General features: G+C 37.3%; 1 protein-coding gene across 9 annotated transcripts in view; it reads right to left on the minus strand.

Moving 5' to 3' along the window:
* RAPGEF6 (Rap guanine nucleotide exchange factor 6) overlaps positions 1–13,161 on the minus strand; it is a 136,934-nt gene that overhangs the window by 36,864 nt on the left and 86,909 nt on the right. For all 9 annotated transcript variants that reach the window (XM_064521149.1, XM_064521143.1, XM_064521144.1 and 6 more), the window contains 8 exons: positions 7,198–7,381; positions 6,170–6,306; positions 5,041–5,199; positions 4,325–4,477; positions 3,675–3,839; positions 1,867–1,974; positions 1,301–1,504; positions 446–554 (listed from right to left, as the gene is read on the minus strand). In XM_064521149.1, the coding sequence (XP_064377219.1) occupies positions 446–554; positions 1,301–1,504; positions 1,867–1,974; positions 3,675–3,839; positions 4,325–4,477; positions 5,041–5,199; positions 6,170–6,306; positions 7,198–7,381 (1,219 nt within the window). The remainder of the gene's footprint in view (positions 1–445; positions 555–1,300; positions 1,505–1,866; positions 1,975–3,674; positions 3,840–4,324; positions 4,478–5,040; positions 5,200–6,169; positions 6,307–7,197; positions 7,382–13,161) is intronic.

Genomic DNA, 13,161 nt, shown 5'->3' on the forward strand with positions numbered 1-13,161 from the left:
GCAATTTATCCTATCATTCTCGCAGCCATTATAAAAAGTTTTACGAAAGCCAGATTTTACATTTTTGCTGTTTCTTGGCAAAAATATTTTGGCCCAGATCCCTTGGCTCCGTTTCAGCCATATCGCATGAAGGGACACTAAAGCTGCTTAAACAGTCATTTGAGGATTTCTCAGGGAGTAAAGAGCTGGTTATGCTGGCTTTGTGCCACCCAATGTGCAGTCCTTGGCACACAAGAATATATCCAAGCACACGGAGGCACAACTAGGGGACTTCCGTACAATCTTTCACTCCTACAGTAAGTTAAAAGAAAGATGGTATCCTAATGCAGTTCTAAGGTTAGAAAGACTGGGGTCTTTTACTTCACACATACAAAAAAAAAACCAAAAAAACCCCCCACAATCTATACACACATACACACACACAAATAATATAAAGTCTACTCACCAAAAATGTTTGTTTTTACAGTAATGGAGAGATGTGTATTGTTCCTTAAAATTTCCAGAGCTTTTACAAATGTAATGTTCTCAAAATTCTGTCCATTTACTTCCATTATCTTTTAGAAGAAATAAAAATTGAACTCTTAGGAGGACAGCTATTTATGATAGAGTTACAAATACAAATGTGATAACACAGGTACAGTAAGAACATTTCCAGAAGTTATATCATCTTTATAAGACCTGCAGCATGAAAACATTCCTTGCAAATGATCACTTCCATGAATTTATATCCTGTAAATAAGGGAAGAACTGCATTTCTACCTGTCAAATGTTTTAGCCAAATTTATCTTCTGCAATAGCATTACGTTGTTGTAATTAGAAATTACATCTTAATCAAAAATGGTGCATCAGGAGCTGTAGAACTGATGCTAGAATCAAAGGCCAGATCTTCAGCTGGCGTGAAGTGTCACCGCTCCACCAGCATCAGCAAACTGGGATGATTTACACTTGATGAGAATCACTGCCTCTACTAAGCAAAAATACAAAACAGTTCAATGGCTTCAACTTGCCATATCTCCTTTAAGAAAGTTTCCTAAATTAACCACAGTTTGGTTTCTTATCCCATTCTATTGTTTGAACTGTTGAAGTATTTTGAATATTTTGAAATATTTAAATATTCAATAGAAAAGAAGAGTTAATACTTATGTAAATTTAAAGCTGAACTATAGTATTCAAAATAAAATTAGTCAGATGTTTACTGCTACGTAAACAGTCTAATCTTCTTGTTAGAAACACTGCAGTTGGTGAGCCAGAATTTTTTATTAAAATAAGAGATCGATATTTTAATTTTTTTTCTTTTTACCTGATCACCACGCTTAAGTCCAGCTTCTGCTGCTTTACTGCCCATTTCTACAGTCTCTACAAAAATACCAAAACCTTTGTCACTTCCCCCAAGGAGGCTGAAAAAGAGCGGCGAGTCTCTAGAAGGTTTTTGCAGGGTAATTTGTCTCCATTTTGCCTTGGCAGCACAAGCAATATTCAGCAATCTGAGATGTCCTTTCATTTTCTGTAACCCAGAAGACAGGCAAAATGAATGTAATGTTTCTTCTACTAGAAATGGAAAAATAGTTGGGAAGAAAAAAAAAGAAAAGTGACAGAAAAAGAACTTATGATCCTAAGTATCCAAATCTTACTAAATAAACCTTGTCCTCTTCTGCAGTAATGCCAAGACACATAAATGAGTCCCATATGTGCCATTTTATGTGGGCTTTGTATCTAAATGTCTATTTAAGAAAAAATACATCCGTGTTAAAAGTCACCTGCAGACAGCTTTCTTATAGACTACAATGCTTTAGTAACTTGCTACACACAGCAAAACAAAAATGCTTAGCAGTAGAAAGCATGACAGTCATTCCTTCCTGGTCTTACCGTATTCTCTAAGTTTTTTTCAAATTCTTCCAGAAATCGAGTCATAGCAGGATCTCCTTCAAAGTCATTAAAATGGTTGTTCACCCACAGTAAGACTACTCTGGTAACCTGTGAAAAAGGATTTATGTAAAGGTAACTGTGTTTTTTCTTCTTTATGTTTTAATCTATAAGTAAATAAAAATACAAGAACATGACAAAATGCTGTTTGACATAGATTAATCTCTTTAACGAGGAATAACTGTCATTCTCTTCTTTTTCTGGATTAATGCCCCAGCCTTTCAAATTTAACAAACGGAAGAAGTCATTTATACTTGAAATTGTCTTTCGTTAAACTCCAATTAAAGTGAAAGGCAATCAAAAAAATACAACAGTAACAACAACAATGACAAATTGGTCACATCACCGGGTACCTACAGGTGCACAAATCTATCTTCAGTTATCTTTTCTTCATGTCATTCATTAAATACATCTTTTTAAAGCCTCTCAAAGATATAAAGAATATCTCCTTAAGGAAAACTCTAGGAAATATATTGCAATAATAAAAAATTATCTTGTAAGATTTTTCAGTTAAATTTTCTGGCTGCTTTTGTATGTGCTACAGAATTACTTTACCATTCATAATAAAGGCAGTCTGCCAACTCTTCTATCCATCCATATTCTACAAAAATGCTTATCTATAGCAGTTTCTCTCTTCTAAATATAACTTCCAGTTTTATTTGCTGAGACAGATTTATTTTATTTTCCTTCCCTTTTTCCCCCCTGCATGCAAAAGCGCCAAACTTCAACTTGTTAAAAATATTATCCAATAAACCACTAATTATCTGGGTGGAAATCAAGGTGTCTCATACCTAAGGTGCTAAAACCAATGCTAAGCAGCAGCCAATTTTACGCAAAGAAAGAAAAACAGCTCCAAAGCACTTTAGTTCTGAGATTTCCCTACTGGTAAATTATCCATTTAAATCATGTAGACATTAAGCAGAAATGCTTTACTGAGAACTACACCATCTAACTTAAGAATATGAGAAATTAAAATATTAAAAGAAAACAGCAGTTGCCAAAATGAACAGCATGGAAAAAAGGAATAAGAGAAACAGTAACCATAAGAAAAGACCCCAGACAAATTTTCAATGCAGTAACTGTTCCGATAGTCTGTTGAGTTTCCTTCAGCTCAAAGCTAGAACGTATAAAACTGCTGGCTAAGAGCTTTACTGCTGAAATTTTCAACAAATTGAATGTGGAGAAAAGTTCCAAACCATGAAAGCTTTCCATGTGTATGTGCACACACTTACATAGAGCTGAACCTAGTCCTATTTACAGGAGCATTTTTATCAACTGCACCTACCTTGACCATAATTTACTTCAAGTATATAGTTTGCAAAATGCTGCTCAAATAAAGTGTGCTCAATACACTGAAAAGCCCTACTGAAGAAAATTATGCAAGACGAGCACAATGCTGCTGTAAGAACAAAGTGATATGCCCAAGAAATCACAAATACTTAATTCCCCTGAATTTCTGGCAGGAAAGGATTTCAGAGACTAGCATTTACATTTTAAAATTAAATAGAAAAAAAACATTTTGGAGAGAAGGAGCAGTGACATACTGAATTTAGAACAATGCACTATATGCATACAACAACATGGAGGAGCATTTCTTGATACTACAGAAAAATATTTTGCTTTAAATTATTTTAAAACAGTTGCAGTATAATTCTAGTTTATTTTATATGTGTGTGTGTATACACACACACACACACACACACACGGAGACATTGTCACTACAAAGACTAATTTCTTAGTTCAAAACAAACCTTATCCCTGAGGCTGTCCACTTTGAACCACTCCAGGAGTTTATTCCCAACTTCTAAGGGGCTTGTTAGAAATGTTCTGTACGTTAAAAGGAAATCTTCTATGTACGTTGGATCCACAATAGAATGCTCTTCTATTAAATGCATGATGAGTCGCTCAGGTGTTGCCTTAAAAATTAAATACAAGAAGTGATTGATATTTCCTACTACACACTCGCTAGCACTAAACCATGAACAGCACACTCTTTGCATATTTCAGTCATGGTAAATTCAGAAAAAAAACACTAAGGTATTTAAACTACGCTTTCATACTTCTTCCATCCCATGTTGTGCATGGGTAATATCTGGCTACAAAAATCCGTAAAGTTCCATAACTTCATTTTAATTAACCGTTTAAGTTCCTATTCCAGATTAAAGAGGCACAAGAGGTGATCCCTAAACAAAACCTAAATACGTGTGCTGAACAGATCCTGCTTGATTAAAGGGGTGATAAAAGTATATTTGTATAGTAATATAAATTCCTTCTAATCAAATCTATTGTGCTAAGACAGACGAAGCCAAACATGTTCTAGATTCAAACCAAAAAAAAATTTTTTTTTTATTAATAAAGATTTAATAGCTTAACGGAAAAATAAGCAAAGAAAGAAAGTCACCTTGATGACTATGTGCCCTTTCCTGGTCCCACTGCGATCCAGCTCTCTGTGTTCCTTTACCATAACAATTTCTCCTTCTTCCTCCACTTTATGAGTGTTTTTTTCCACATGATTCAGAATCCTCCAGTAGTCTTGCTGGGCTATACACACAAACTGCCCCCCAACAACACAGGATCATTAATAAATATCCAAAACATGAACGCATCCCTCCACCCCATCTGTGGGCTGCTTCAACACCATCGCAGTAGCACAGCATTTGCTATCAACTGCTGTATCTGCCCAACTACAAAAGAGATAAGTTATAAACAGAAGACAAATAGAACTCACCACCACACTCAGCCTCCAAAAGTTTGCTCTAAATGAGCTAAACATATGGAGAACAAAGTCTGTAAAAAGTGGAAATGGATATTTTCTATTTAACTACTCTTGCTGCATGTCAAGCGCGTGTACATAGCATCACTAGGGTGGACTGTGAGCTTACACCACTGCACAAAACAGAAGTTCCTGTTTGTCAGGAACAGCGGTGTGAAATAAATCACAGCTACTAAGAGTAATTCAACAACTAATTCAGTGTCAACAGAACCTCCTGCCCACCAAATACCAACTTCCTTTTTTCTTCTCCTGGAATAAAGATCATGCCTTAAGATGACAGCATTCTGTTTGCTTTTATTAGAGGCCTAAAAATACGCGATAGTTGTATAAAACTGTAAACTTACCTGACAATCGTCTACTTTGGTTCTAACCACGCCATTCATGTACTGTTTGTCCAGAGAGGGAGTGATCCCAAAACTATTACCCATACAGAGACTCTCGCTTTTCCCGTCAGGATAGCTGATTTCCACTGTGCCATTTAAAATAACATACCAAGAATCAAGCTGGAGGGAATAAAAATAAATTTAAGAGTGAAGCTCATTCAACAACTTTTATATGATCTCTGCTTTTCAACACTCTTCTCTCAGAGAGGCTTATCCTTGCAGTCTTGGGTTTGTTGTCATCACAGCATGTAAATATTTTGCAATATCTAATTCATTAAAGGGTGCACTGTAAGGCAAGCAATAAAGATGACTAACAAGAATGCATTTCAACCTCAAAAGTTCCCAGTACTTATTTGTAGGGAGTAATGCTGATAAATGGATTTGTTTTGAAGTAGTTGGAATAATCACTACAAAATATTTACACCATTTAGTGAGAATGAAGATATAAAGCCATTAAAACAGGACAACAGAATAGTCAACATTAGAGAAAAGATTAAAATCCTACAATCAAAATGAAAGTTGTAGAAAAGATATTCACACCATCTGACCCTCCATACCAATCATACTGCTCATGAACAAGACTGAAAGAGTTAAAACCATGCCCCTGTCCTGTTCTTATACTCTTTCCCAGGCCATCCACCTGGTCACCATCAGAGACGAGAGGCTGGGCTACACAGCCCTCTTGCAGCAGAATGACTGGCCATTCCCCTGTTGGGTCGGTGTGGTTTTTTTTGTTTGTTTGTTTTCTAAATCAAAGGACATAGAGGGGTATCTTGAGATAGCAGTTCAAAGCACCTAATATAGGAGCCTGACCAACTGCAGCATAAACTACGAAACATTATTTTACGTCTATATTTGATCACATTGAAGTCTTGAAGAAAGTCAATAGGATAGGCAGAATCCTTCGAATGGATGGGCTCCAGTCTGCGGATTTTGGATATGGGTCAGCGTAAGAGAAGATTTCTCTGCTTTTCAGGTGTGGGAGAGGTTCAGAGATGGCAAGTAGCTTTATCCAGAGTCCCCTGCCCCCAGATGTCCTTGCTAACCTACTGCCTGTGGTGCTCAAATTATGTTGTGTGCAGTGACTTACTTCTTGCCCATCTTCCAGTATGGTGGCTCCTGCTTGTTCTACCACTTCAAATATCATCACAGAACAAAGTTCTCTTCTTACAGACATGGTCATGTTTGCAAAGGCAGGAAGTTGATGCATAAATTCCAGTAATTGCTCTATTAGACAAAAGGAACATTGATAAGAATACTGCAAGGCCCAGGGCCTCCTCATGCCCTTACCCTGACAAGTATATTAAATATACATGACATTCCAAACTACCTTATTCTCAACAGGTATATTAAACCTCACAGTTAAATTCACAGAAGGAATTGCTCGGTGGCAACACAATTGGTATTAGTGCCTGTGGCTAAATGAGCGCAGCAGGCAGGTTATCATCAACAAAGCGAACTTCGCTCTACTGTCTTGATCGTGCTGGGACTGACTATCACGGCAGCAATTTAGCTAAGTGTAAAAGCACTTCGGCTTCAAACATTTGGAAGAATTAAAAACATCCTTACTACCTGGCAATTATAAGCTTATTAATAGTATGAAATGATTTCATGATGTTTAGAGAAGTAATCAGAGGAAAAGGTACAGCATAACTCAAATTTTATTGTTAAACTAATACCAATTTCTGGTTAGACTTTGCAGTAAATTATTTTCATCTTAAATCTTTTGCAGTTTAAAATCAAGCATGCCTGAACTGCAGTATAAGTATGTTCTCTTTGATATTCCATGACAAATTCAACAGTTCTGGGCAGTCAAAATTACCTTGCTACTAATTCCAACCCTACCTCAACAAATAGGATCACTGCAATACGCAGTATCTCGAGAGTCTCAAAGGCTGTTTTTTTAAAATATTTAGTTTCTCCAAACAAAACTTCTCTCAGGTATTAGAAGAAAATCATTCAATTAACAACACTACCAGAGCGAAATGTTCTCTGGAAGCAATCATTGATAATTATGAGGATATATATTTAGTGCTATGCATTAAACAAATTTCAGATACACTTCTCTTATTGGTGTTACCATATACAGTTTCACACAAAGATTTTTTTTTTCCTCACCAATATCATCATCTGTTTTATCTGCAGGCTCTTTCTCAAGGCACTCTCGTACAACATCTCGCCCTAGAAGTGGATCTGAAGTTCTGTCAATATCCTCATCTTCTTCTTCTTCTTCATCTTCAGAGTCTACAGGTGCTTCTGGAAGACCTGTTAAATCAACATCTCCCATCTCACTTTCTGTAGCCTATAGAGAAGACATCCATCAGACAAAGAGTTCAATGCCTCCAGGTTCATGATTTCTGGTCTTATCTTAGGTAGCTAATACCACAAAAATTAAATTCTGTGACCAACAATTTAAACTAGAAATTATATTAGCTACATACGCTCCCTTAATGAATACTTTAAAAAAATGTTATACTAAAGTCCATAGTTAAAGGAAGGTTGGTATAAATATACACTATTGGCATCAAGTAATACCATGCTACATGAATTATGATCATGACTTCTGAAGACAGAATTAGCATATTGGACCGCTTGTTCTCTGTCTTTATTTATTTTTATATCTCACTCCCTTCCCCCCCCCTCAGCTCCACTGAACTAGAAGCAACATAATCCCATTAATATTAACTGTGCGACACTGAGGAAAAATAACCAGACTGAATAACTAAAATTAAAGGGACGTGATCTTGCTTTTAATTCTGGCTGTAACAGCACTGAAATTAAAATCCATGTTACAGGTATGTCAGGTTGAGTAGATACATCTGAAAAAAGGAGATGAGGACTATTTTTTCCTCTATTGGCCAACTCTCAGTTCATAGGATTTAGTCTTTCTTGTGAATTCATATGAACAAAACAGTTTTTCACAATTCAAGAGTCAATAATATTATTAATCAAAAGATAATATAGTTCAGTAACAACACTGGTTACCCAACGTTTGTAGAAATATTTCCACTGTCATCAATAGATGGCAATAGAGACATCGCACTGGGAGGACACATGAAGCAACAACGAAAGAGAAAGCAACGCTGGCAACAGAAAACACAATCACACGAGAATCACGTAAAGTTTAAATGGTTTAACTGCAAGAAAATGACTTTCCAAACAGATAGAAGGCAAGAAGAAAAAAGTACTTTCAATTTTTTAGTTTCTACAAAATATTTCCTTAATCATTTCTTTTTAATTCAAGCCAGCATGCAAACCATTTTTCTGTTTGGCTTACATTTTTTGGATTTGAACAGTATGTGCCAGGGTAGAGTATAAGGCAATTATGGAGACATGCAGAAAAATGCATGCTTTTTAAAAGGGGGGGGGGGGGGGGGGGAAAACTTACAATATTTGCTTTTGCTTTAAAAGAAAACAAGACAAATCCTCAGGATGCACTGAAGATAAACTAATGCATCACTCTACATGCCCACAAGACCTCACAAAAGAAGGACTGGGAAGGCACAATAACAGGGGCAATCATAAAATTTCCATTACTAGATCGCCAGATATTTCTCTAACTTGCTTGTCACTGTGGCAGTTCTGATGTGCTTCCAGCAACAAGGGCTAAACCTCTGTACTTTAATGGATAGTGAGAATAAATAATGAAATTTATTTAATTTTTATTCTGTTAAAAAGTAATTCCTTCAACTAAACATCCAAAATATCCGTTTTACTGAATAACAAAAACCCATACGAGGTCAGGCAAAGCAATACATGAACAGTAGCAAATACAATGACTTGAGCAGACGTGACAAAGTGTTAGATGTTAACACAGTAGTATTTCTAGCAACTGTATTTTTGCACTAAATTAATAGAAACCTATTCTAATTTTCTATACACGAATTCCCACTGGCATTGGCATAAATCGTGACGTTGTGCACAAATTCTTTTCTACACAGTAACTTACATAATTTTATTTTTAAAAAAAGCACCATTAGTACAGCCATGTATCCTGATACACAGTCAGGTTTGGTGTAAGTTTAGAGGCACAAATGTGAAATACGCCTAAATACTGCATTTTCAGACATCTGAGCAAGAGTCGCACTCCGTCTCCCATGGGGGTTCGAATGTTGGCCATTAACGCCGACTCCCTGACGGACCTGCAGCGTTTCACTTCCAAATGCTTCTCGAGCACAACCGGAGAGCGAACACGGGTGAGAAAGCGAGGATGCCGTGGAGCAGAGCTGCTCTAGTCCAGGCTCCATTAGGTACAAACAAATAGTCACTGCAAACCTACTTCAATGGTCGAACATTAAGTAGTAAATAAAATTCAGAAGCGCTATTTGACTCATTTTAAGCTACAAATGTTTCAAACTAGGTCATTAACTCAATGACATTTATTAAGCTTATATCCTGCCTGCCATTTTAAGTGATCTGATTGCAAGCTTGTAACTGTTCTGGAGGACAGAGTTACATCATAAAAAACACAGATTTCCAGTGATTTAATCACAACAGACTGTGCTGTCTCCATATTCCCACACACTTCGTGTTGATCTGTTAATGCGACTCTCAATACTTTGAGAGATTAAGCAGCGTTTTTCTTTCTTTCACCAGACAGAAAGATACTGGTTTTTAAATAAAACCTTGGCCCTCTCAGCTTGTCTTCATTTTAATAATTATCCATTAAATCTGAGAAAGAAGGCTTGAATGATTTAACAAGTATATTCTTCAAAGGAGGGTAACAACATATAGGGTTAAATCCTTTCCATATTACATCACTTCGCTGGCTTATGCAGCTCACATTAACAGCGCTGGAATTAAGCCCAAGTGCAAATTGTGCTCGGAGAGTCTCGGCAGCACATGATCAGCACAGCATTTTATTCAAGGACTTTTCTAGCATTTCTCCATCTAAATAGCCACGATTCATATTAGCTTTTCCAGGCAGAGCAAGCCCGAGTGCAGCATTAATTCCCCCTTTGATAACCTCAAGCAAAGATAACACAATTCAGGCGTAGAGGTTCCACAGAAAAGGGATTTTAAGGAATTTCCCTGTGTGTCTTACACAGGATGATAAACCAATCTTCTCTTTTCCTCCTTTTCAAGCTGCTTCAAGGACATAAGATCACAGGAAAGCAGCACTTTCCTGCCCGCTAGCAGGGCACGGCTAAAACAGCCGGTTCCACGCGGACGTGGCAGAGGGGCCGGGCAAGACACGGCGATGCCGTCCACGCCGGCGCGGCAAGAGGTCCCCATCACACTGATGTTCTCCCACGGAAAGCAAGAGCAGGTTCCCTCCTTTTTACCGTGCCCTATCGGTATCTATAAACACGCAAACCCGGCTGAACTCGCAGGCGGTCCCCGAACCGCGTCTCGGGGATGACGCACCGATGAGCCACAGCACAGCAGCAGGTCGCCAGCGCCGGGAGAGGCTCCTCCCGAGCACGATGCTCCAGCCGCTGCCATTACCAAACATCAACATTATTCTTAATGGAGAAACTCCTGAACCACTAGTCTGCAAAATGCAACCGAAGGCTCCGATCCTCAGGTCTCACAAAAATAGGGATTGGGTCTATAGGACAAAAATATCTATTAGCAAGTCAGCAGGAACAGACTTAAATGATATGCATCATATGATATGCAAATTAGCATGTTTACCAGACCAAAAAAACCACGTTTGCCGAGGTCTGATCATGCAGAGGTCCTGTAGACTGGCCTACGCTTTGGAACTCAAAGCCCTAAAAGTAAAGTAGACACGTTAAATTTTTCATTATAATGATACCTACTCCAGTATAAAACGTTTTCTTCTGCCAGTGTATGGTTCTGACACATCAGCTACATAAACTTCATGAGAAGTTGCTGTTTGGTATCTGGTAGGACCGCTTAACCAGCAAAGAGGTAGGTACACAGCTACAGGCTATGCCAGTCACAAGAAGGTCCTCGGCTGCCGCGGTGCTTCCTCTCCTGGAAGCGACTCAGCACCACCGGATCAATCATGAGAAATTAAAGCTAAGCATAAGTCAGTTGCAAAAGATATGGGTTTTTATTCAAAACTAGACAAATTCCAGAAAAGCCAAACTCAAAAGTAGTAACGAAATCACCTTAAAGCTCTGTATGAACTGTATGACAACATGCCTTAAAAAACCTAAAGAGATATAAATTTTAATTATTGCAGACCTAATAAGGAATTGCATAACTGAAACTTAGGCATCCTAATTCTGTTCTTCAATAACTCTGTGTGATAAATACACGATTTTGATCATGTATTTAGTGCTCATGATTCCTGATGAGCGCTGCTATTAAAAGCATTTTTCCTTCCCTCATGCCAATTCTATCAGGGGGAAAAATGCCTGAACTTTTTTTCAGAATTGACAGAAAAATCCTTAGTAAGGTCCACTCCCTGATGCGTGTTTTATAGATAATCCATTTTAGTATCAAAATCTTAACCGCAATTGGAATTATTGCTGGGCAATAATGTTGCTGCCCACAAATAGCATCTACTACCAAAGTGATAAATGAAAGACGATGAAAAAGAGAAAAACATCAAGCAGAGCACTGACAAAACTAAACTGGTAGGAAAAATAAATGAGAACTTGTCAATCCGTAAGAGAACGGCAGCACAGAAAGGCATTGCAACGTGTTGATACAGACAGCTAATTCACTAGACTATGAAGGAGCAGAGACAGGTGTTTTCTCTATGTAATGCTTGTTGAATTATTTTCCCCTGAAGATACCCACTACACATCATGGGGGCAGTCTGCAGAAGATATAATCCCCCATTTCAACCATTACATGTAACCACATAGCTTCCCCAATTTCTGTCTAAACACTATAGTTCTGAAACTAAGCATATTTTAAGAAATGGGTTGCTTGCAACCTACAGTGATCGAATCTAAAAAAAAATCCACCATATGCAAATTAAATTGTTTCTTTTAAATTAAAGCATACATATTATATTTATTTTTAAAAAGTCTTTTAACAAAAAAAACAAATAAATCACTGCTCTGCAGTTTTCCAAGCAAGTTGGAATTTGCAGTGAGTATGTTTGGAAATTTTATTGCAGACAGACTGAAAGCTCCACCAGGCAGCAGCAACGATGGGGGAGAAGGGAGAAGATACCTTCAGCCATTTGTTTTCCTTGGTTTGTTCAATTAAGTCAGGGTTTAATACAGTGTGTTCACAGCAGTGCTTAAGGCAGTCCTCAATTTCTGCTGATCTCACCTTGCACGTTATGGTCATTTCCCACTTAACATCTCAGACTGTGAAGCAGCTGGAACAACTGAAACCGCATTTCAACGCTATCAATGAATGCAGTGTATACGGACGAACAGAAACTCTTCAAATCTGAATCAAAAAAATTGTTTCATTTTTTATTCTACCATTCTAATCATATTTCCTAATTTCTGAAATCACATTTGCACTACTTACTGCATAAATTAATGTTAAGATACTATTAATTCAAAAAGTCATTTGAAGTGTACATTAATCATAAAATTATTCAAAAATACTTTTCCTTTGCTAACATTAATGATACATCTACAGAATTTGGCATGCAATAGATAGGAAGCTGACTGCAAAAGCAAAGCATCGTTTTCCAAATGCTTTATGAAAAGCTGTATTTTAAGGTACCAAAAACGTTTTCCCCTACTGAGCCAATGCACCATACTTAAAACATGCTCTTATTGACTACCAGAGAGTTTCTCTATCGTCTTAATATAATTACGAATTTTGGGGAAAACATCCCTTTTTATTCTTTGAGATTTCAAAATTTGTCTATAGTGATGAATCATTACACATAATGCTATCTGAAATACCATGCCATGACATTATTAAACCATACGTATCAACGTGCTTAAAATTGGATGGCTTCTCCCAAAGCTTTGTAACTGTTATAATTAAGGCAATAAACCCCATAAAGAACCCAGCATCTTTTCGTGAGTTAGTATTTGCACATTAAGCATACGAGGGCTAGACATGAAAAATACACTGAAAAATTAAAGGGGAAAAAAATCAGGGCTTATTTATTTATTTATTTGGTGGTATGCCTCTTAGACCTGTTTCTTCATCCACAGAGTTCAGCGAATGCTTGACTCTTCAAAACAT

This window comes from Dromaius novaehollandiae, chromosome 15 (genome assembly GCF_036370855.1).
Source record: "Dromaius novaehollandiae isolate bDroNov1 chromosome 15, bDroNov1.hap1, whole genome shotgun sequence".
In the NCBI taxonomy this organism is placed as follows: domain Eukaryota; kingdom Metazoa; phylum Chordata; class Aves; order Casuariiformes; family Dromaiidae; genus Dromaius; species Dromaius novaehollandiae.